At 52.6% G+C, this 23528-nt stretch overlaps 2 protein-coding genes across 3 annotated transcripts in view; one reads left to right on the top strand and one right to left on the bottom strand.

The window, feature by feature from the left end:
- Positions 1 to 201: 201 nt before the first annotated feature.
- On the bottom strand, positions 202 to 12260 carry ANO9 (anoctamin 9). The gene is made up of 25 exons (XM_062494606.1): positions 12225 to 12260; positions 11115 to 11144; positions 10882 to 10992; positions 10570 to 10686; positions 10209 to 10345; positions 9876 to 9925; positions 9566 to 9624; positions 9271 to 9353; positions 8420 to 8554; positions 8226 to 8322; positions 7903 to 7963; positions 6909 to 6991; positions 6540 to 6644; positions 5221 to 5385; positions 5090 to 5126; positions 4505 to 4616; positions 4279 to 4336; positions 4019 to 4116; positions 3713 to 3879; positions 3132 to 3284; positions 2754 to 2901; positions 2216 to 2326; positions 2028 to 2121; positions 1819 to 1931; positions 202 to 229 (listed from the first exon to the last, which is right to left on the bottom strand). Exons 1-25 carry the CDS (start codon positions 12258 to 12260, stop codon positions 202 to 204), a joined length of 2388 nt encoding a protein of 795 aa, XP_062350590.1.
- A 6401-nt stretch (positions 12261 to 18661) lies between these two features.
- PTDSS2 (phosphatidylserine synthase 2) overlaps positions 18662 to 23528 on the top strand; it is a 30146-nt gene continuing 25279 nt past the window's right edge. The window contains exon 1 of one of the 2 annotated variants that reach the window (XM_062495046.1): positions 18662 to 18924. In XM_062495046.1, the coding sequence (XP_062351030.1) occupies positions 18725 to 18924 (200 nt within the window). In that variant the 5' untranslated portion in view covers positions 18662 to 18724. Of the gene's footprint in view, positions 18925 to 20171; positions 20258 to 23528 lie in introns of those variants that run through there. The other variant, XM_062495047.1, reaches the window with a different exon arrangement.

Here is a 23528-nt window from a genome sequence, read left to right as displayed (position 1 = left end):
GCCACAGCATCCTTCCTTCCCAATCGGAAAGCAGCCTGCTCCTCTGAAGCCACTGTCTTGTCATCACTTCCAGCTCAAGTCCAGCTCTGTCCCAGATGGGACATGTGGCACAGTGTCGTGGGGTTCATCCAGCACCCCTGGCACTGCCAGGATGGGAAAGGGTCTCGAGTCCATGTTCTGCTTCTCCTTGGTGAGCAGTGGTTACACCTCGGTGGAGTATTCTGTCATGCTGGGGAGAGAGGATAGAGGTGTTGGGGAGTGAACTGGCTGAGTTGGGAGGTGTGGAAAACCACTCCAAGTAGGAACAGGGCCTCTTCCCCAAAATAGCTGGAGAAAGAACGACAGGCTCTTTGTGGGAAGCCCCACAGTCAGTAGGAAGGCAGAGTTGGAAAGCTGTGACAGAGTGGTGTGTTCGTTTTGCATGGCCTGGTTTTTGTAGTGGAGGGGGCACAGAAAAGGCTTCTGTGAGAAGCTGCTGGAAGCTTCTTCCACCATGTCTGGAAGAGCCAATCCCTAATGGCTCTAGAAGATGGACATGCTGCTGGCAAAGGCTGAGCCAATTAGAGATGTTGATAATGCCTCTGTCCATAACAGATTTAAGAAGAAAATCAAAACAAAAAGGGGCAGAGTTTGTTTTTTTTTTTTTTTTTTTGATAGCCAGAGGAGAGGAAGAGGTGAAGGAAACAAGATGGCAAGACCAAAGTTAGTGCAGAAGGAGGGGCGGGAGGTGCTCCAGGTGCCAGAGCTGAGATTCCTCTGCAGGCTGTGGTAGTGACCATGGTGAAGCTGCTGTGCCCCTGCAGCCCATATGGATCCTGGGGGGATGCAGAGATCCATGCACAGCCCATGAGGGAAATGCCCATGCTGAAGCAGGTGGATGCCAGGAGGAGGCTGTGATCCAGTGGAGAGAGGGGTCCTGCTCCCAGGCTGGAGCAGCCTGCCCTTGGAGGACTGACTCCATGAAGAGGGACCCACACCGCAGAAGTTTTGGGAGGACTGCATGCCCATGGTGGGGACTCACATTGCAGCAGTTTTGGAAGGACTCCTGATCATGAGATTGGAGTCATGGTGGAGAGGGTCATGGAGAACTCTCTCCTGTGGGAAGGGAGCCCATAGTGCAGCAGGGGAAGGACTCCTCTCTCTGAGCAGCAGAAGAAAAACTGATGACGAACTGACCAAAACACCCATGCCCTGTCCCCTGCACTGTCTATGGAAAGGAGGGAAGGGCTGGGGGAAACAAGGGTATTTTTAAGGGCTTATTTTACTTCTCATTATCCTCCTCTGATTTTGTTAGTAATAAATTCACTTTGTATAATCTAAGTTGAGCCTGTTTTTCCCTTGGAGTGTTTTCTCCCAGTCCCTATCTCAAGTCATGAAGCCTTTGTTAATTTTTTCTCTCCTCTGCCCTGCTGTGGCAGGGGAAGGTGAGTGAGCAGCTTTTGTGGGTGCCTGGAGTTTGGCCCGTGTCAAATCACAACAGGTGTTTCCTGAACCCTGCTATCTGCTCCCATCAGGATTATGGTGGCAGCTGGGACAGGGTGGCCATGGAGGGAGGTCAGGCTGAGCCCTTCCCAGAGCAGGGCTTAGTCAGTATGATAGCAGCACTGGGGCAGCTACAATGGTTCTGTTTCTCACTGAAATACTTAACCCTTTCTCTTTAAACAAAGTTTAGATGGAAAACATGGGCAAAGTCCTTCCCTCAGCAAAATCACTGTATGTTTTAACTTGGAGCTCTTATTTTTCAGAAGGAAAAAGGGCTCCAGAGCAGACAGATCCTGAAACCTGGGAACCCTTGGCACCTTCCAAGGCATCACCCACCTCAGTTCATTTTGGAGATTGCTGTGTTTTTGTTTCAGAATTACATTCTTGACCTTCTGGGGGACATCAGGGATATACCAGGCTGCGATCAGCTTCACGCACAGAGCCACGTGCTGTGGGAAGCAAAGGCAGTCAGGGGCTCCCAGTCCTGGCACGAGGCACAGATCCAATCCCTTTCCCAGCCCTCTCCTGCTTCCATGGGTGCTTACCTCGAAGAGGATGAGGAAGGCGAGCCGGGCTGCGAAGATGTGCCAGAACTGGACAGTGTAGGTGTAGTCGTCAGCATTCCGGTAATCCCGGTACCTGCAGCACAGCTCCATCAGTGCCAGCCAAGGCCATTCCATTCTGGCCTGCATGTCATGGTGAGGGGCAGGGGGTGGCAGGGGGCTGCTCGTACCTGCAATTCTTGATCTTGACCCCATTAAATTCTGGCAGCACCTTGGTGTGGGGCTCGAAGTCCCGGATGTGGAATACAGAGAGGCTGTTGTTGATGTACCCAGTGGAGCAGCTGTGGGGAAGGACGGGGTTGAGCATGGATTGTACCCTCCTGTTCTGGAGAAGCAGAACCCACCCGGGGCTCTCACTGCCCACTTTCACATAGCTTGGTGGAAATGGAGGGCTCAGAGGCTTCTGTCCAGTTTGAGTGAACTGGGTCAGGCAGCCAAGGCTTGGAGAAACAGGGGGAGGGCATCAGAGAGCATGTGCCTGCATCTGGGAATCCTGTAGCTCTCCAGTGTTACCCGCTGCCCTTTCCAGTCAGTTTACCCACCACAGGGATGATGTGATGATGCCATGTGGGAATGTTCCCCTTTCCTCCCACCTAACTTTGGGGGACAGCTCAGCTGTCTCATGCTCCTGCAGTGGTGGCACTGAGGCAGGAGGGGACATGGCTGTGGGGATGCTGCAGGCAGGGACTGTCTTGGAACTGAACTCACTCCATGCTGGTATGGTTCTCCCTCACACAGGGGCTGTACATGTACTTGTAGACCTGCACAGGGATGAAGTCGGAGGTGATGGCGATCACCAGCCCATTCCCGATGACAGCCAGGGTGCCGATGGCCTCTAGGACCTGCAGCCAGATCCCTGTGGGAGAGGAGCAGCCGGTGAGGTCCCTCTGCCTGCTCACTGCCACCATCCCAGCTCAGGGACACCTTTAGCATGGCCAGGTCAAGGAAGGAGCCTCCAAGCTGCCCTTCAGCCTCTGGCAGAGTCTGAAGCAGCTTGTCCTTCTCCGACTCATGGCTCTCCCTGTGCTGGCCCGTGGCCATGGGGTGCTCAGGGGCTCAGCCTGGTGCTGGCAGGACCCTTCTCACCAATGTCCTTGGCCTTCCTGGGCACCATGCGCCGGCGCAGCCGCATCATCTTGATGGCATCCATGTGGATCTCGATGACGTTGTTGATGAGGGCCAGCAGCGGGGCCAGGGGAAAGGCTGCCACGAAGATGGTGGTGAAGCTGTACTGGATCACTGTGGAGGGGGAAATGCCAGGTGCTGGTGTGAAGCCACCACAGAGGGCATGTCCCCCTCTGCCTGGGTTTGTCCTGCTTTGTGGCATGGGTTAGAGGGGTTTGCAAGGGTGGAAGGGGGAGATAGCCATCTCTTGGGGATGCCCAGCTCTCACAGGGCTGTCAGAGAGTGAGATCTGTGGGGACAGTTGAGCCAGCTGGGCACAGGCACACCCTGGGGTTACAGCCATGGCCCTGGAAAAGAGAGGAAGGTCCGAGGCAGGGCCAAAGGCTAGCACAGTTGCCTGCTCTCTGTTTTGGGAATGATCTTGGTGTCCCAAGGCTCTCAGAGTGGGGCTGAGTGTGGAGCTGTGGCTCCTTGCCTGTGTATGGATCCCTAGCATCTGTCACTTCCCAGCCAAGGAGTGCACATGGATCTGCCCTACGTACCTATCTCCAAGTACTCGTTGAACAAGCTGAAGACATTGACCTCGTTGAGTTCATAGTTATTCAGCCACTGCCTTTTGCAGGGGTCCTCTGCCTCCTCCTCCTCTCCTAACATCATACTTCTCTTCTTGGGAGACTTTTTCTTCTTCCGTAGCTGGTGGGATATCCAGCTGCAGTGGGAGAGAGGGATTTGTGTGGCTGCCTGCGGAGGACAGCAGGGCTGGGCTGCTGCCAGTACATCCCTGGAGGAAGGGGAAAAGGAAAAAGACCAGGGTTCCTCTCTGGAAAGTGTCAGTGTGGGAAGCTTACGGGATGAGATACTCCATGATGTTGCTGATGGTCTGCTTGAGCACCATGATGACAGCCATCTGGATGAAGAGGTCAGTGATGCAGCCACTGGGGTGGCACTGGGGGAGACAAGACAGGGGTTGTGCCATGCAACCAGGGTGGGTGAGCCCAAGAGACCCTTTGGCAGGTGCTATGGGAGAAAGCTGAGCTTCCCAGAGGCTCCCTGGGCAGTAGGGAAAGGAAGAGGAGTTGTTTGTGGGGTCAGAAAGTGGATGCCTCACCTCCTCCAGCCTCCAGTGGCCAGCAATGCGCACGTAGTGCCCTGGGTGGCCGTTGATCCTGAGCAAGGAAGCAACAGTGATACCCATGGGGTCATGGCCCTCCTGAGTCCCAAATGGGGTCCCAGTGCCTGGTGGGGAGGGCAGAGGGTCTGGGCTGTCCATAACACCCTGGGGAGAGTCAGGAATATCCATCCCAAACCCTGGCTGCCCTGTGTTCTCCACTCACCGTCCCAGGAAGAAGGCAATGTAGATGAGTGAGGAGAAGTTTGTGAAGAATTGGAAGATGAAGATCTTCACGGTGAAGTTGTTCTCCCGCTGGGAGAAGGTCCGTGGTTTCTCTAGGAAAGGGAGCAATGCCCAGAGGCTTGGTCATAGAGCAGTAGGACCTTGCCCTGCTCCCCCATGGGTGCTACCACAGCTCTGAAGGTCCAAAAGGTGTCTCTGCCCCTTCTGAAGCCTTCCCTGGCCTCCACCTGAGCCCTCTGATGGAAGTGAGTTCAGCCAAGCAGGGAGGTCCCTCAGAGCCATAAGTTGGGGGAGAAGCAGCCTTAGAGCTGGGAGGAAATCCCTGTTGTGACCTCTCCTGAAGCTGGGGTGGCTTCCTGCTCATGCTACGTCTCAGCCCTATAGGGTGAGTATCCCTGCAAAGCTGGCTGTGGGGCGGCATGTGAGCCACAGATGAGTGTGTGCTGGGGGCTGCTGGCCTCCCTGGAGCTGCCTTGTGCTGGTAGAGGGAAGGAAGGGGATGGGAGGCTGGCTGTGCTCAGGAACAAAAGGATGCTGCAGGTGGGACATACCCCATTTCCCTTACCCAGGCTGCAGAGGAAGAGGGCCACGTGCCAGTTGACCTGCAGGACAGAGGGATACTGTGAGTGGGGGGGGGGGGGGGGGAGGGGCCTGGCCATGGAGAAATCCTGCCAGGCAGCCCGTGTGGCTCCTCACCTTGGTCATGATGACGATGGTGAGGTAGTGCAGCACGGCCCCCGTCATCACGGCGATGGTGTCGGCGTGCTTGCTCAGCAGGCTCACTTCGCTCTGCATGAACAGGGCCATGGCCACCGCCCGGTAGATGACGAGCGCGTGGGCGATGCCGATGAGCACCATGATCTGCGGAGGGGGACAGGAGGGGTCAGGAGCCACCGAGGGCATGTGCTCCACCACACCTGATGGTCCCCTCAGCAGGGCCCTGGATGTGGCCTCAAAGGAAAACCAGCACCCGTCAGCGGGGTCCAACAAGTTCATGAGGTGGGTGTAGTGATAGGACAAGGAATAATGGGTACAAACTAGAAGAGGGGAAATTTAGGATGGATGTTAGGAAGAAATTCTTCTCTGTGAGGGCAGGGAGATACTGGAACAGCCTCCCTGTTGTAATTATGGCAAGATGGACATGACTGGCATCACTACAAGTCCTTTAATAGAAAACATTTCCTGCCTTCTCTCAGTGGACTTCTTTCAGGCAGCTCTGAGTCCTTCCCTCATAGGCAGCTTCACACAGTACTGACTCCTTGTTCTTACAGGCAGCACCAGACAGCTCTGACACCTTCTCTCCTCTGTGCATGACTGGCTAAACCCCAAGCTGTCCCCTTCCTGGCCACCTTACCCTGTCTGTCCCTCACCTCCTCACAGCACAGCCAGCAGCCTCCTTCTCTTACACCAGCAGACTCTCGGTCTCAAACTCTAACTCAAACTGCAACTAGGGGCCAGCTAGCCCACTCATGGGGTATGCACAGATGTTTCCACTCCTCAGTACAGTTGTAATTCATTGGGAGAGATTGCCTTCTGTACTATCCTTTCCACCTATCTTCCCACAGCTCCCCTGGAATGTTGCCAATGCTCCAATTCTGACAGTGTTCAAGGCCAGGGGGGACAGGCCTTGAGCAGCCTGGGGTAGTGGGAGGTGTCCCTGCCCATGGCATGGGCCTTGGGACTAGATAAGGTTCCTTCCAACCTTTAACATTCTGTGATTCCAGGATTCTCTCTCTCCACCTGAACCAGTCTCCACTGACCCACAGTAGCATTTGGATTTGCCTCTTCCTGCACTCCATGTCACTGCCTTGATCCTCACTGCAAGAGCAGAACCTTCAGCCCATGTCCCCAAAGGGTGGGTGGCCCCTGCCATCAGCACAGTGAGTTGTGAGCATGAGGAAGCCCCAAGATCCTTGTGATGGGCATGGAACTGCCCTAAAAACCTGGTCTGTGCCTTTGCTCCTTCGGTCCATGTGCCCTTAAATCAAACATTCCCGTTGTCACCTGGCATGTACCATCAGCAGAGCCAAGATGAGGACGATGGTGCTGCGGAAGTAGGAGTGCTGGTACAGCTGTGGTTCGTGCTGTGAATTATTGATCAGTTGCAGAGCCAGCTCCTCCTTAAAAAAAATTAAATATATATATATATTAAAGTTTTAAATGGGAAAGAAAGGACCCAGCAGTGCTTTGTGCCCCTTGTGTCAGTGGACGTATGGGATGAGCAGTGCTGGAGGTGAGCAGGGGTGAGCACCCAACCCTCAGAGTATGGCCAAGCCTGATTGAACTCAGACTGGGCAAGGGACCCCTCTGATGTGACTTTTCTAGGTTCAGGTGACTCCTGCCCTGAAAAGGGAAGCAGCAAGCAGGAAAGACGATGTCCTCACCTCTTCTTCATCCCACCCGTACAGGTCCCAGTTGGTGGCCACAGTGGCTCTCTCCCTCTTCCACAGCTCCAGGAATACAGTGGCTGGATTGGGAAGGAGAAAGTGCAGTGACACTTAGGGATGGCTCTGAAAGCCACTTCTTTGTCTCCCAGAGAGTCACATCACAACCTGATGGCAGACCAGCCTGGACTGCCCTTGGTCCATGAAGGATAGGCAGTCCCCTCTGCACCTTGGTGACCTGAAAGGGGCCTGGACAGGCAGCAATGAGGGAACAGGGATGGTGCAGATGAGCTTTCACTGGCCTGGTCTAGTGTCTATAGGGAATCTGAGATAAGTCACTTTTCAGGTGGAATGGGTGTCCTACACTGCACTCTGACAAGGCTGCACCTCTCCAACTCCAGTTGGAACTGGAAGCTGGAATTCTTCAACTCCAGTTCCAACTACCCCTTATGTTAATTGGATCAACGGTCCTGATTGTGTGCCTGTGTGACCCAGCCCACAGATACACTCAGGACTGTGTCGCAGCTTTGCAGGTGGGACACCTGGCCCATTCCGGAGGTGGCTGGTCAAGGAAAGGGCCATGGAAAAGCCAGATAAGTGTATAACTAAGGCAGTAATAGGATGCCATCATCCCACAGCAAGTAAGAGGCCGTGCAGTGATTTGGGAAGGTGGAGGAGGAGTCTGGAGGCCCCTCTTTCCTGTGGTTGTGGCCATTTATAGGCACCTGCTAGAAAACTGCTGGGTGCCTTTGGGGAGGCTATGCTGAGCAGAAGCTTCAGGTAGGACAAGTTTCAGGTAAGGAATATCTGGGGAGCTGGAGGATATCATCAGGATGGTTTCGTCTCTTGCTGTGTCTGGAAGAGGAACTGAAGGCTCTGGAAGCAGAGGAGATATAAACCCCCACAAAGGGTGAAGCTATGTTGATGTCCCATTTTCCACCTTCTGCTCCCTTTCCCAACCACATGTGCTGGGCACCCAGGCATGGACACCTACCCCAGATGGCCATGAACATGGCAAACACCACTGTGGCCTCATTATCAATCATGTGAGTGACCTGGAAAAGATGATGGAAGAGTGTGATGGGGCAGTGAGGTGCAGGAGCTGTCATGCCTCAGGGTCTTGGCATGCTCGTCTCCCCTGAGAAAGGTAAAGGTCCTACAGGAGGGCAAAATACAGGAAGATGCTGGATGCTGGGGCTTGTTACTGGTAAAATATTCTATGGTGATGATGGAGACTGTGTGGTGTGGGAGCAGCACGAGTTGGGAGTGTTTCCCCATACTTTACCTTGAGCCTACCCTGGAAAGGGGATTCCCTACCTTGGCGTAGGTGCAGGTGTCAGAGAGGACCCAGAATGAGCAATTCTGGTCACAGAGTGGGCACATGATGGTGCTGTTGGCGTCACAGATCTCCTTGCTGGAAGAGAGGACAGAAGCCAAGGGGAGCAAGGGTGCCTCAGAGCCCCCTGCAGAGCTGAACGGAGATGTGCATTTGGCATTCCCAAGGGCCTTACCTCACCTGGCTTGAACTGAAAACAGTAGCCCCAGCTGCGACGGTTGCCAGTCCAGCCAGGGCAGCGAAAATCAGCAGATACGTGTACCAGCCTAGCCAGGCGAAGTACAAGGCCACCTTCTCTCCAAAATAGCACCTAGGAGGAAAGGTGAGGTGGGAGTTACAGTCAGAAAGGAGATCAGACTGGGGGAGTCACTAGAAAATGTTCATGGTGGCAGTATCTCAGTTTTTATGGTGTGGGGAGCAGGTTGGAGTCATGGATAAGAAAATACCTACTGACTGAGAGACTGGGAGCCCTGTATCCCAGAGGAATTAACTTTGTGCCAGCTGTCAGAGGTGCACTGCTATTTTAAGATCTCCCCTCTCTACCAGAGCCTCCTGGCAGGTTTATGAAGTAACATGTTGTTTTTGCCCTCCCACCTCTGCCCATGGAGTTAGTTTTCAAAAACAAGAGCCGTTCTATTTCCTGGGATTTCTTGTGGTTGTAGGAGTCCCATGCTGCCTTTACTGCCCCGAGTTCAGCCTCAGGCTGGCTGTGCAACACTGATGCTCCATTCCCACCTCTCCTGCCTTCTGAATGTGGCTGAAAACCAAACAGGTTCATTAAAGTCCACACAGATGTGGGGTTTGTTTCATGCTGTAGGATTAGCAGACAGAGCTCTGGAGCCACAGTGATAACCCTCAGGCTAAGAGCTTTGGAAGCTGCAGAGGCAGCCCAGTGCTTGTGAGAAGAGCCAGGTTCACATTGATGGTTTTTAAGACAATGCAGGAGCCTGGCAAAGGGCACTGAGCTCTCTGGGTTTCAGGTGGGACCTCTTGATTAGAAAGATCTGCCTCTTGTGCCTGTGTTACCTGATCTCCTCAATTGGCTGTTTCTTAAATATAACTCTCCAACGAGCCCACTTCTTCTTTAGTATTTGCCTTATCTCTTCGTTCTGGAGAGCAGAGAAGGTGGTTGGATGCAGGAACATCAGGGCATCCTTAATGCCCTGCCCATCTCCAAGGCAGCTGCTGGGAGCTTTGCTGTGCCCTTCACCCAGCGAGCTCTTGGTGCAGCCCCAGTCACCCACAGGTTGCCCCCTCACCCCAATCCTGCTTCTCCATCTCTCCTGGATTTTCCTCCCAAGAACTGTGTGCTCGGTCTCACCTTGTGCAGCGGAAAGGCTGTCTCAAACACCTTCTTCTTCATCAGGTCATGCAGCTTCTCTGGGAGCAGGGCAGAAGGGATAGCGTTAGGCTTACGGATTTGGGGAGACAGAGCAGAGAAACTGCTGGTGCCTGCAGTCCAAATCTCTCAGCCTCTGGATGCAGCAGCAAATCAACTTGTCTGAGCTCCCCCCATTTCTATTCTCCCAAAGATGGCAAGGCAGCTGGGATGCCAGTGCCCAGGATTCTTGGGCAGGATTGTTCCTGCAGATCCAGGCTGAACATCACCCCTATGATCCCTGTTCCCTTACCTAAGTCGGACGTCACAGTGTTTTGCAGGATGAAGTGAACAACCCGTATCCTGAACAAGGAGAAACTCTGCTTAGAGGCTGCTCTGAGATACAGATTCGTGTTGTGTGGCTCAGGAAAACAGGGCAGAGAAGGGAGAAGGTGTGCACTAAAATCCAGGGAAGCAAGAGAGGGAGAAATATGGGCAGGGAGAAGCCATCAGTTTTGCACGTGGGAGATGAAGGAAGGTTCTGTGGAAAATGAAAAGCTTGGCACAGCTGTGAACTGAGCTGGAAAATGGATGCTGATGTGGAGAACAGTGAGTGCAGGAGGATGGAAATCAGCTCAGCACCCACCTGGTGGTCACTGGGATGTCCTGGCTGGCACTGGAGTTTTGCTGCCTGCTGTTGGTGCTCGTCAGGAAACACTGGTATTTCCAGAAGATGTGCTGTGGGGCACGGACTCCATAAAAGAGCTTCGTGTCCTCAATTTTCTGGTGAGGGTGAGAGAGGGGTTGTTAAAAGAGTCAGAGAGGCAGGGAAGGGCTAGACCTGGAAGGGCTGGGGGCTGTGTGAGTCCTGGGGCTGGGGTCTTTCTCCGCTGGTTGAGCAAGTGGATTATTTTCCAGCTCTGATGTGGTGAACAGCTCATTTCCTGGGATGAAGGATCCCAAACCAGGCCAATTATCTGCTGCCTTTTCCTCCCACAGCCCCTCACCTTGATGGTGAAGCCCTTCTTGTTCAGCTCATCCAGGAACTTCTTCCTCTTGATCTCCTTCTCACTGCCCATTTCGTGGATGTCACTCACCAGAACAAAGTCCCACTTCTCTTCATTCTGCCCACAAAACCAGTAGGGAATTATTAGGGATGGGAAGCTGAGAGCTCTCCTTCCCAGCTCCAGCCTCTTGAAGGTTTGGACCCTCATTGTGGCTGTGTAGAGGGGAACTGGGAATGAGCAAGGGAAATGGGGGTTTGTCCCCTCTCTGAGCTGGGCTGGACTCGCTGCACATGCAGAGGGAGCAGAGCTTACCGGGGAAGAAAAGGGGTCTGTCTCCTCAACAGGAGATTCCCTGCAGGGAGTCAGCAGAATTTCATCCTGGTGAAAAGAAAACCAGTGAAGGGAAGGCTTCAGCAGGCTCCCTGGGAGACCCCATGTTTTCCTCTTCCAGCAGCCTCGAAGAGATGCCCAGGGAGGAAGGTAAGAGGAGGCTTGTGTGGCTTTTCCCACACACTCCTGATCACCAGTTTGGGGTCTGGGATTTTGTGTTTAGGAATGCTGCAGGGACTGCTGCCCTGGGAGAGTGTTGCAGCCTACCCTAGAACTCATCATGCTCACGGTGCCCTGGGGCTGTTGGGAATCTGGACCAGGAGAAAAAAAACTCCCTCAGCTCTTTCACCTGATGCCCTGATATTTGTACTGAGGAAGTGTTCACCTTTCACCATCTCTCTCCATGCTACAGTGGATTTTACAAGCTTTAATCAGCCTTTTCCATTTCTCAGTTGATCCTGTCAGATAGTCACTGTTAGTTTTTTGGGGAGGGTGGGGAAGGTAGTTTTAAATTCTGGTAAAGAGAAAGTGGAGCACAGATGCTTGGAAGCTGGCATAACTGCAGGAAAGAAGGTGAAAAAAGTCCTTGGTAAACATGTTGCATACCTCAGGCTGCAGCCAAGTGACAGAGAGGGGAGGATGAGCTGCTGATCATAAAATTATGGAATATTCCAAGTTGGAAGGGGCTCACAAGGATAGTTGAATCCAGCTCCTGGCCCTGCACAGGAACCACCCCAAGCATCCATGTGCCCAAGAGTGTTGTCCAAACATTACTTGAACTCTGGCTTTTCCCTGTTCCCCTCCTGTGTGTCAGTGGCTCTGGAGAGAATGGCTGTACAGCTCCCACCTTCCTGGTTACAGGTAATTAATTACACTCAGGCATCCAAGGGTGCAGATGTGGAGGAGCACAAAGCAAGCATCATGGAATGGTTTGTGTTGGAAAGGACCTTCACTCCCATTCAGTCTCCCAGGGACACCTTCCACTAGACTAGGTTGCTGCAATCTGATCTTGGACACTTCCAGGGATGGGGCAGCCACAGCTTCCCTGAGTGCCCTGTGCCAGGGCCTCGACACCCCCACAAGGAAGAATTTCTTCCCAATATCCCATCTAACCCTTCTCTCCTTCAGCTTAAGCTGTCAGCTGCCCCTGTGGGGTTTTTTTCCACCCTTTGATATGACTTGTGGTATGTCCCCACAAACAGTTACGCCGCTGTTCCTGAGGGAAGGTGACGCAGCACAGCAGCAAGAAGGAGCTGCCAGGGACGGGAATATTGTCACTTGGTGTCACCAGAGACACTGTGACCTAAAAGAGTGGCCAGCCAGACGAGTTCCTCCAGCTGTAATCTTGGCAGCAGAGCCATGGTGGTGCAACTGTGCCCTGATGTAAGATGTGCATCCTGAGCTTTCACTGGAGAATGAGGCCATGGGGGCAGAGATACTGGGATGAGGGAAGGGCTGAAATATTCTGCCAAATGCTCACTCACATGGATCAGCCAAAGCACAAGAGCCATGAGGAGACTGACGTGAAGGAGAAGTGGGAAGGCTGGACAAGAGAGATGCTGTTCCCCAGAGGTACTGGTGTAACAAGAGCCAGAACTTCTTTTGGATAAAAGGTACCCCAGTTTATGGCAAGAGGCAGAGGGAGGGTTCTGGTGTTGTCATCTGCTCTAACCAGGTTTGTGGGGCAGGACTGGGTGCAGCAGTTCCCTGTATCCTAGTCTGAGCCCCTCTCTGGGCACAGGAGAGGGAGTGGGAGCCTCTCAAGGATCTGCCCACTGCCAGTGCTCTGATGTTGGCATGGATCTGGCCTGGCACACTCGCCGGTGTTGTGTTGTCTCATTCCTGCCTGGCTGGTTTCTCTCAGCCTCCATGTGCACCAGCCTCATCCTGCAGCAATTCCCTGCCAGCACCACCTGTGATCTTGAGGATGGATGTGGAGGGGAAGCCATCCTTTGGGTATGGGAACATTTTGGGGTGTTCCTAATGCCACCTTGGCACACTTTTCCTGCTGCTGCTGTCCCCAGTAAAGATTAAGATGAAGTGAAGGAACCTGCTGGGGTCATATCTTCTGTTCCCAGGTGGTTCCCAACTCCAATACCTGCAGGCACAGTCCTGCTTGGGCATCCGAGCATCCCACCCAGCACATCCACTTCCTTAGGAAGAGGCTGAGAGGTTACCAAGGTGGGCTCACAAACGGGATGCCAGATTCATTCCACTGGCTGCTGGGGCTCAGGCTGCCATGCAGGTCCTTAACTTTCTTTTGAGGACATATGGGATATGTATAGAACCCCAGAATCCCAGAGTGGATTGGGTGGAAGGGACCTTAAAGCCTGTGCAGTTCCACCTTCTGCCATGGGTGTGGACACCTTCCACTGGCCAAGGTTGCTCCAAGCCTTTCCAGCCTTGTGTTGGACACTTCCAGGAATGGGACAGCCACAGCTTCTCTGGGAAATCCATTCCAGGGCCTCACCACCCTCACGGGGAAGGATTTCTTCCCAATATCCTATCTAACCCTGCCCTCTGACAGTTTGAAGCCATCCCCCTTGTCCTGCTGCTGCAGTTCCTGATGGGAAGGCAGGGATCACCTCAGAGGTCAGGGACTTTGGATCACTGCTACACTCACAACTAACTGTTTTTTCCTGGGAATTAGGAATGCTGTCTGACAGTGGCTGCCATGCTCTGGCCTCACAGGGCAGTGGGATCAGGTGCAGGTAAGGCCACCTGGGCTCTGCAGTGGTTGTATGAACCCTGGGCTCTATCCCTGCTCTCAGGAAGGACAGTTTCGGTTTCACTCCTTCCTGCCCTCTGGTTGGAACAGGATGTAGAGGTGCCGCTGTGCAAAGGTGGAAAAGTGACGGGTACAGTGGGAAGCAGGAATTTCCATGTTGAAAAGGGTTTCTGTCCCTTCAAGGTGTATCGTTGGTCCTTGTCCCAGGCCAGGTAACTCACTGCCCTGAGTGTTCCTTCTGGGAAATGGCCACAAGCACCCTTGGGCTGGGTGCAGAGTCACCTGTGTGAGTAACCCAGGACAAGGACCTGGATAGGATCTGGCATCCTTGTTTTCCTTTACAGTCATGAATTGGTGTGGGATTGGGTGGTTCCCATCACCCACACTGAGATGATCAAATTGCTCTTATCTCCAGAATGTTTCTTACACAGCTTCCCTTGGAGAACTTCCACCTTATCCCATGGCTTCCTGAGAAGTGGGACAGTCTTTGCTCAGACAGGCAGACTTGTACCTTTTACTGCCTGCCCTCACTTTGGAGAATCAGCCTGGCTTTTCCCAGGAAAAAAACCTGCATCTTTTCTTCTAAGTTAGGGAAGAAAAAGATCACAGCTCCCCCCCAGCTCTTGCATTATTCCGGGTACTGACTCCTGGGGCTGTCACCTCTGCAGTGCTCATTCCTAAGTTTACATAAGCTCCATCTGTACCATCCTTCTCTGATCTGTGCTCTGGGGCCAACATGTGGGGCCAGTGTGACCCCACTGCACTCTGGGATGGTGCACGGGACTGGCAGCTCATCCTGCTTTCCCTGTCGCACACTCGTGGTAGAATTTTGTACCTTAAAGGCTGAAAGCAGGTGAGTGGTAGAGATTGGAGGTTAGTGTATCCCGTGTTTCCAAGCCACAGGTCCTTAGAGGTGCTGAAAAGCAGCACCCTGGGAATATCGGGGCAGTTTCTGTTCCTACCTGCATGGTGAAGCGGAGAGCCTTCCTCGGTGCCCCTCTCTCCTAGAGCCCCTCGGGGCAGATCCCAAAGGAAAGGGCTGGCGGGCAGGATGGGCTGGAGGCTCCTGGGCTCTCTCACGCTGTGGTTTCCTTCCCCAGCTCCTTCGCCCGAGGTCTCAGAGGTCTCATGTGAAGCGAGTGGTGCCGTGACTTCCGTGTGGCACTCACACCTGCCTTGGGAGGGAGCTGCCTCTGCCTGGCAGCGGGCAGATATCGGGAGGAGGCGAGGGAGCTGCCCTTCACCCTCGCCCAGAGGAGTGGCAAGCCCAGAACCGCCCAGCACAGGTAACAGTGCCGAGTTCTTCCTGCCAGCTCCAGGGCGCTGCTTTCCCCTCTGCCCCTCGCGGTGCCGGTGCGGTGTGCTGTACCCTGTGACATCCCCAAGAGGTGCCATAAACTGGCCAAAAGGAGCTATTAACAGAAGCTCTGGAAAGCTCTAGAAATCTCTACTTGACGCCTCACTGGTTGGTAAAACAGCTGTGGGAGTCGTGTGCAGTTTTCTCCCCATGTGCAAGAGTGCTGTCAACCTGACCTTGAACACTTCCACAGCTTCTGTGGGCAACCTGTGCCAGGGCCTCACCCATTCTTCCCAACATCCCATGTAACCCTGCCCTCTGGCAGTGGCAAGCCATTCCCCCTTATCCTGTCACTCCAGGTCCTTGTCCAAAGCCCCTCTCCAGCTTTCTTGCAGGCTCCCTTCAGGTACTGGAAGGGGCAATCAGGTTACCCCAAAGCCTTCTCTTCTCCAGGCTGAACAATCCCAATCCTCTCAGCCTTTCTTCATGGTAGAACTGCTCCATCCCTCTGATCAACTTGGTGTCCCTCCTCTGGACTTTCTCCAACAGGTCAATGTCCTTCCTGTGCTGGGCACCCTGGCGCTGGATGCAATTCAGTTAGGGTCTCACCTGAGCAAATCAGAGGGAAAGAATCTACTCCAATTTGGACCTATGGCTTGGAACAGGGAATAACTCTTATTAAAAAAGGTGAGTGAAAATGTTATGTATAAGCTAGATCTTGCCTTATGCCTTTTTCCTGGGGGGAATTGTTACTTTCATTTACAAATAAAAATAATAATGCTAAATAAGCATTTCCTGGGAATAAGAGGAGGAGTCAATAACTGCTCTAGATTCCCTTGTGCCCTCCAAGAGCATTCCTGTGGGCTGCTATAAAATACACCAAGTTCTAGGGGTGGTAGTCAAGCTGTGTACTGCTAGGAAAGGCAGCCAGCATTTCCAGAGTGGTGATCCCAGTTAAGCCACCCTTATCCTGTGGCTCTGCCAAGTGCCTTGAACAGGTGCCAAACCAGACCTGGGGATTATCTGGGGGAAAAAAAAGGAGTTGTCTTCCCAATGTCCTGCTGTTTGTGAAACCAAGGTGCAGGCAGACCTTTAGCCTTCCTTCCAGGGGTGATCCACAGGCTTGGAAGTGGAGAATGGGATATATCTCTGGGAGAGTAAGTGTGTTTACCCAGAGAGAGTGAAGCCCTGTCAGGCAGTGCTTTCCACCTGATGGCAGGGCAAAGGCCTTTGCAATGGGAGCGCTGCCATGTTCCAGGGAAATGGGGTTACCTGTGGGAGGAACAGCTGTGGCACTCCTCCTACGCTCCTGCTTCTCCTTCCTGAGAAGGGCTCGGCTCTCCAGACAGCCCAGGATGTCGTGCACACAGCAACAGTTCTCAAAGCCCATGGATGGCACCAGCCAGTGGGGAAGGAGTCTGTGCCTGCAGGTTGGCTTTGGCTGAGGTATATCCAGCCCCTGCAGCATCTTTCATGGCCCTCGGAGGAGACCATGCTGCTGCTGCTGCTGTTTAGCAGGAATTTGGCTTTGCCTGGGCATTTGCAGCAAGGCAGGTGAGCAAGTTGATGCTGTCCCTCTTCCATTGCTGTCCCTCTTCCACTGCTTCCTTCCCCTCCTACAATTTACTGCTCTTGGGTAACTGGGGCTCAGGATGGCAGCAGGAAAAGGTGAAATTGGGGTGAGCCACATGAGCCCTGTGTGAGCAGAGGAAATTATTTAGGATGTGATCAGCTGTGTGGCTGCTGGGTTGGTCACACACCCAAACCCACTGGGCGCCAGCTGCCTTGGGCGGCGATTTGACCTGCACTGAGAGTTGGCAGGGAAGCTCCAGGAGCACTCCCTGACCTGTTAGTCCTGGCTGGATGTGGAGATGGTAATTCCCACCTGAGGAGACTGATTAAGGGTTTTGTGTGTGAAACCACTGTGGCTGGATACAGGCTGCCTGTCCACCTCCCTCCTGGCAGCAATGCTTTTGGACAGGGAGCGCCTCTTCCGAGTGTACAAGGGCACCGATTCAGGATGGTGCTAAAATGGCATCAGATGTCTGTGTTCTCTCATTAAGCTGGGGGTGTTTTCACCCAAACACTGGTCTGTTTGGATCGTGGGTATCCCTGGAGCTGCAGTCAATACGTTAGAGCAGACGATGTGGTTTGGGGTGAAGCCCTGCTTGTAATTGAAGAATTTTGTGGTCATTCCAAGCAGGGAAGGCTTAGACTGGATATTAGGAGAAGGTTCTTACCCCAGAGGGTGGAAGGGCACTGGAACAGTTCACCCCAGGGAATGATCACGTCCCCAAGACTGCAGGAGGTCGAGGAGCGTTTGGCAATGCTCTCAGGCACAGAGTGGGATTGTTGGGGTGTCTATGCAGGCAGCATTTGGACTGGCTGATCCTTATGGATCCCTTCCAACTCGGGATATTCTCTTGGAACAAGGCGAGCTCCTCCAGCTCTCATAAAGCATCGTGGGATGTGCAGGAGAGTGTTTTAGGCTGGAGGGGGTGGGGATTGTGCAGCAGACAGAAATATCCTTTATCTATCCCAGAACTGGGTTTTGATGGGCTTTGCCCGCTCCTGGCCCAGGCCGCTCCTGCCCTCCTGTGGCCAGCTCCATTATTCCACAGAATCCGAGAATCCTGGAGTGGTTGGGATTGGAAGGGACATTAAAGCCTGTCCAGTTCCACCCCCTGCCATGGGCAAGGACATTTTCCACTATCCCAGGTTGCTCCAAGCCTTGTCCAGCCTGGCCTTGAATACTTCCAGGGATAGGGCAACCACAGCTTCTCCGGGAAATCCATTCCAGAGGCTCAGCACCCCCACCGGGAAGAATTTCTTCCCAAAATCCCATCTAACCCTGCTCCCTTTCAGTATTTCATAGAACCATTAAATAGCTTTGGATGGAAAGGGAGCTTTAAAGGTCATCTTATTTGCCATCCTGTCAATGTTTCCTCTCATTTCTTTCCCTGTTTCATTTCTCCGCTCCTACAGGACTTTGCCTTCCCTCCACACAGTATTCCCAGAGCTTTGCTGCCATGCCAGGATCTTTCCAGAAAGCCGGAGTTCCCTGCCTGCCATCCGGGATCAGCATGGCACATTCCAGATGAGGAACCTGACCAAGGTAATTTGGGAAGAGCTGAGGGATATTAGAATTCTGCCTTGGCCAGACCCTCCGGATGGGAACAAAAACTTTCGCTAAGCAAAACACATTTTTTATTTTGCCATCAAAACGCACATATTTAACAGATACTTAACATTTCATCGCACAAAGACGCGGGAATCGGGACAGCCACGGCGTCAGGAATGGGGTACCCAACGTGGGGGGGTACTCGACAGCCGCACGGCAACCTGGCAAAGGACACTTTTCCCCGCACGGTTCCGGTGAGAGTGTGCAGAGCGAGCACATTTTGTTTAAATTAACACAGTTCCGATGAGAGTGTGCAGAACGAAGAAGTTTTGTTTGATTTAGCGCGCTTTGGCTGCCCCGAGGGGCTGGCAGTCCCCTCCATGAGGGGAGGTGGCGGCTCCTCAGGGCGCCGCCTAGCGGTCGCTCGACCGGGGTTTGGAGGGGGGAGGAAGGAAACGACACGCGGTTGCCATGGCAACGGGGGCGGGGACACCCCCGGCATGCCCCGCCCCTCCCCGGGGCACCCGCCCCGCGCACGCGCCGACGCGGGGTCGCGCGCACGCCGCGTCACGCCTCCCTGCGCGCCGCCGCCCCTCCCGGTCCGTGTCCCCCGGGGCGTCCCCGCCCCACCCCCGGTGCGCCCCCGCCGCCCGTTCCCCCCACCCCCGCTCCCGCCGCCATGAGGCGCGGAGAGCGGCGGGCGCACGGCTGGAACGTGGGCAAGGCCGCGCTGGAGGAGCAGCAGCAGCAGCCGGCGCCGCCGCCGCCGCCCCCCGCGCAGCCCAACGGCGGCGCCCCCGGGGCCGAGCGGGACGGGGCCGGGCCCCGCCGCAGCACCGAGTCCGAGGTGTACGACGACGGCACCAACACGTTCTTCTGGTGAGAGGCGCCGGGCATGGCCCACATCCCCCTCCGAGGGCCCCAAGTAATGGGATGTGGGGACTCCTAAGGAATGGGATGTGGAGGGGCTGAGGAATGGGAGGTGGGGACCCCTAAGGAATGGCATGTGAGGACTCCTAAGGAATGGGATGTGGAGGGACTGAGGAATGGGAGGTGGGGACCCCTAAGGAATGGGATGTGGAGGGGCTGAGGAATGGGATATGCGGACCCTAAGGAATGAGATATGGAGGGGGCCCTAAGGAATGAGATATGGAGGGGGCCCCAAGGAATGGGATATCCGAGTTATCTGCTCCCCGTTATCTGCTGTTCACATGCCTCTTCTGTTGCCGATACCGGTGCTGGAATCGGCTGCGTTTCCCTGGTGTGGCCCTACTGCCTAATTGTTTCCTGGCAATGTAACGGGAATTCAGGGCTGGCTTTTGGCCGTGGCACCTGTTTTCCCAGTCCTGGTCCCTTTTCCAGGAGCAGGACCTGACGGCTTTTCCTGCCTGCTGGATGCTTTGGAGGTGTTTTCCAGTACCTTGAGAGCCCACTGTATTTGGGCAAGCATTCCTGCCTGATTCCAGTTATCAGCGTTGTTTATGTGGACTCCACCTCCTTCTCTCCTCTCCCTTAATATTGGAAGAGGCTTTTTCCATCCATGCTCTTCCCCAGTGATCCTGGTAGAAATCTGACGTTGTTGTGCCCCACTCTTGCTGGGCAGGTGTTGCGTATTTTTGTGTGCCTCAGTCCATAAAACGGGTGCAGAAACCTGTTGGTGTTGGGTCAGTGGAGAAAATCAGCTTTTTCTGAAATTCAGTCGTTGCAGGAAGAGGTGTGTTCGTACCTGGAAAAGTGCTCCTTAATCCCAGCCTTGCTGGAGTTGTTCCATAAATCCCCATAGCAGCATGCATGTGTGTAGGTAGAGGTGTTTTTCCATGTGTTAAACACACGTCCCTTGCCATGAAGAAAACCAAGCTGACACTGAAGATGCACGTTTGGAATACGAGCCGAGGGTGATGGGATTTGGCTGGAGCCTGGCGTGGAGGAGTGGGAGGGGAGGGCACTTGGCTCTCACCCTGCCAATCTGGGCAGCAGCGGAGCCGAGGGTGTTGATCCCGATGAAGGAGGTGACATTCCTGCCAGTGCAAGCTGCAGAGGAGAGCTGGGATGCTGCTGGATCCTGGCGGGATCCCTGCGGAGCTCTGACGTGTCCGGGTGTAGCTGAGGGACGTTGTGGCCTCGGGGACAAAAGGACCTTTCCTGGCAGGCACACCACATGTAGGCTGAGCGAATTGTGGGATCCTGGTGCCAACCTTTAAATGGAAAATGGGTAAAGCTGTCCTTTCCTTACTCCCTCCTTAAGGTGGTTCTTACCAGCTGTTTTGTGAAGCCTTAAAATGACCTTTTTTTAGCTGTAGAATCTCGCCTCGTTGCAGCTTTTTTGCGGTAGTGACAGGGCTGTCACACCAGGATGAAGGCTGAAATGCAGTTAGTGTGGCCATGTGGATCATTCCTTTGGAAATCTGGTTGTGCCTTGTTCTCTCAGGAGCTTCCCTGTGGTGGGTGATCCCTTCCAGGAGGGCAGCGTGGACAAATATGTTTCTTAACTTCCCTATTTATCCAATTTTCTTTTCCCTAGTAGCTTATGCTGGCAACCAGGAGTTTAACACCTGGAAAAGTCCCAGCTTTTTTCCTGGTGTTACTTTTGCCCTGCATATGTTAAAGTATCCTTTGGCAATGATTCAATTCCTACCCTGCCCAAGAGTAAAGATTATCCAGAGGAATGATTTTTTTTTTTCCTGTGACCCTTGGGACTCCTCTGATGCTCTGAAGGTGACCACAGGAAAAATAAGAGTGGCTGCCCTCTGACTTTGGAAAAACGTGGAATGCAACTTCGCTTTGAAGTTCAGGAGTTAGGGATATGCTTACTTGCATGGCTCACTCCTTTTGGGATCTGTGGACACAAAAATCATTCCAGGAGTAGTTCAGTTTGCAGAGATGATTTTTTCCTGCTATAAATATGGTCCTTGGGAAAGGTGGAGCTTCCTAACTGGCTTCCTGCTCTTTAAAATGTTTTTGAAGCTTTAGAAAACCACTTGTGTGTTAATATCTCTGGTTTTATTCCATAAAAGACTTGGAACTGCAAAATACTGCAAAATACTCCCTTGTGGGAACCTGCTCTGTCAGGCAGCTCCTGGCAGCTCCCTTTGCCATTAGGAAATGCCAAGGGAAGGGAAAAAGAGGAAGCTTTCTGAGGCAGATCCATGGTTTCTGTATCATTTATCCGTGAACTAATTTCCTAACAGAGGACTGGGAATGCCAGGCCTGCTTGGCAAGCCACTGGAACATGTTCCCTGCTGTCTTCCAGCACCTTGGATTGTTCTTGTCTGTGTGCCTCCAGCAGGAGCTTTCACACAAAGCCCTGCTTGTTCTGGGGTCATTTAGTTGGCTATTGTGTGTGATGGTCTCCTAAAATTTCTGTAGGTATTTCATAGCTTGTCTTTAACCAAAGAAGATTTTCCAGGAAAACGTCCTTCCAATCTCACTTTGAGGGTGTTGGGAGGTGCCAGGTGCACTTTCACCACCACATTGTGACTCTGTGGGTTAATTGCTTTTTTCAAAGCTGTACTTTAATTTGTATTTCATTAGCTTTAATGTCACCTTTTGATTGTTAACATGTTTTATCTCTCACACTAATAATTTCGTGTTGCCAGCACGTGGATGTGATATTAATTCCTGAGGTCATGGTGTGGCAGCAGAGATATGTAGAGCTCAGGAAGTTAAAACTAATAAGCAAAGAACTAAAAAAGAGGGAATGGCAGTGATTCTACAGGCTAATGGCAGTGTTTGTAGGAATTATTTCCATCTTTTTGTGCAAAGAAGCATGGAAGTTGCAGCTGAGGAAGAGGCAGCCCCTGCTGGCGTGTTCCTCTCGGTTTGTTCAGTGTTGTGACTCTTCCCAGATGGCCTGGGAAATCAGGATATGTGTGGGCAAACCAGCTGGTGTTGGAAAGAAGGGATTTGAACCCAAAACATTCCTTACCCATTACATGTGGAGATTGCTCTTATCTCTGAAATACCCGGGATTTGCTAAAAGCAATCTGGAGGAAGAGGTGGGGATTTACCCGGAAGAGAGATTAGGGACATGGAATATCCACAAGTTGGCAGGAGCTGCTCTCTGTGCCCTCTCCTTAGGGATGGCCCTGGCACTTCCAAGGCAGCCTTCCTTGAGTTTGCTGGGAGCTGAACATGGGATTTTCCCCTGCTTTAATGGGGCCATGCCATGCCCACTCAGGATTCACCGTGCTGGAGAACAGGAACATTGCTCCAGAGTCCAGGGTCACCCTGCCATGCTTTTCCAGCCTGTGGGAATGCCCTGGGCCGGGCAGGGAGCAGGGACATGCAGGTCTTGTGCAATCCCACTAAGCCATGTTTTCCGGCTGGTCATGGATGAGAGAGCTTGTGCCTTGGGAATTGTGCTATGGGAATGGCAGTGCCCTTTCCTCAAAGGAAGGGGTTGCATAGTTCTGCCAAGTAAACTGGAAATGCACAAGGAATATCTTTGTGGAGAAGCGCTGTCAGTGTTCAGTGCCCCACCTGGGTATCAGTTCTCTATGTTGCCTTTTTTTTTTTTTTGTAAACACATTCCCAAAGTTTTAAGGAAAATAGGGAAAAATGTGCTTGAAGAGCATTACCTGTAATTCCCCATCACTTGTCCTGGTAGAACTGCCCTGAATTAACCCCTGAGACACACATTTCCATAAGTCTAAGCAAAGCAATGTTCAGTAATTGAAAATAGAGTGTTTGTGGAACTTGCAAGCTCTGTGGAACTGATGGAAACTTTGGAAACATTGGGAACTCAGCCTTTCCTCCCGATTGGAAGGAAAACCCCAGATTTGCCAAAGCTTTGCTGTTGGCCTGTGGTTCTGGGTCTCTGGAGGTCTGTGTTCCTGGGCTCCTTTGAGGAGATGTCAAGGAAAAGGCACGTTGCTATTTTGGAGTGTCACAAGTCTCTATGGAAATTTAATCGGCGTTGGGTGACTTCAGGGATGTGCTGGTGACTGCTCTAAGAATAGGGGATGTTTTATTAACTCTGAGAGTTTAAACATATTTTAAAGCATAACTTAGAGCCTAAAACCAACAGGGATATTTGTATTTGAAGTTTTCCAAAATCTCTGTCTATCCCCAACAGTTTGACTGTTGATTACAGTTATTGTTTCAAATGTGGTTGGTTTTAAGTTAGCATTAATTTTGAGTTAGCATTAATTTTGGTTGTATTTTCTCGTGTCTTATTCTTTGTACAAACCCTCTGCTGCTTTTGGAGTACTATTTGCCATATTTTCTTAGAATTCCCAGTTGATGTGTTGATTTATGGAGGGTACAGAGCTTTGACATCCATTTGAAAATCTTTCAGGAATGATTTAATGAATTTGCCGTTATTTGGAATAAATAATTAAATCATGAAAAAGTCACTGGTGGGACTAATTGGGTTTGCTGACAGATCCTTTCACCAGCAGCCCCAGTTAATGCAGCTTTTTTAACCCAAGGGACGAACTGGACTGGCTTTCCTTTGGAATTTTGTTCCACTTAAGAGGACCAAC

Source organism: Cinclus cinclus, chromosome 6 (genome assembly GCF_963662255.1).
Source record: "Cinclus cinclus chromosome 6, bCinCin1.1, whole genome shotgun sequence".
NCBI lineage: Eukaryota > Metazoa > Chordata > Aves > Passeriformes > Cinclidae > Cinclus > Cinclus cinclus.
Note: the sequence above shows the minus strand (reverse complement) of the source record. Positions and strands in the feature narration are given on the sequence as shown.

Bases quoted from the DNA above. Each gene is read 5' to 3' on its own strand.
- ANO9 (XM_062494606.1), bottom strand. From the start codon at position 12,260: ATGGCTCTGCTGCCAAGATTACAGCTGGAGGAACTC. The intron at 7,964-8,225 runs GTAGGGAATCCC...CATCTTTTCCAG, and splicing joins ACACCTGCACCTACGCCAAG to GTCACTCACATGATTGATAA. The intron at 5,386-6,539 runs GTACATGCCAGG...CCCCCTCCGCAG, and splicing joins TCATCTTGGCTCTGCTGATG to ATCATGGTGCTCATCGGCAT.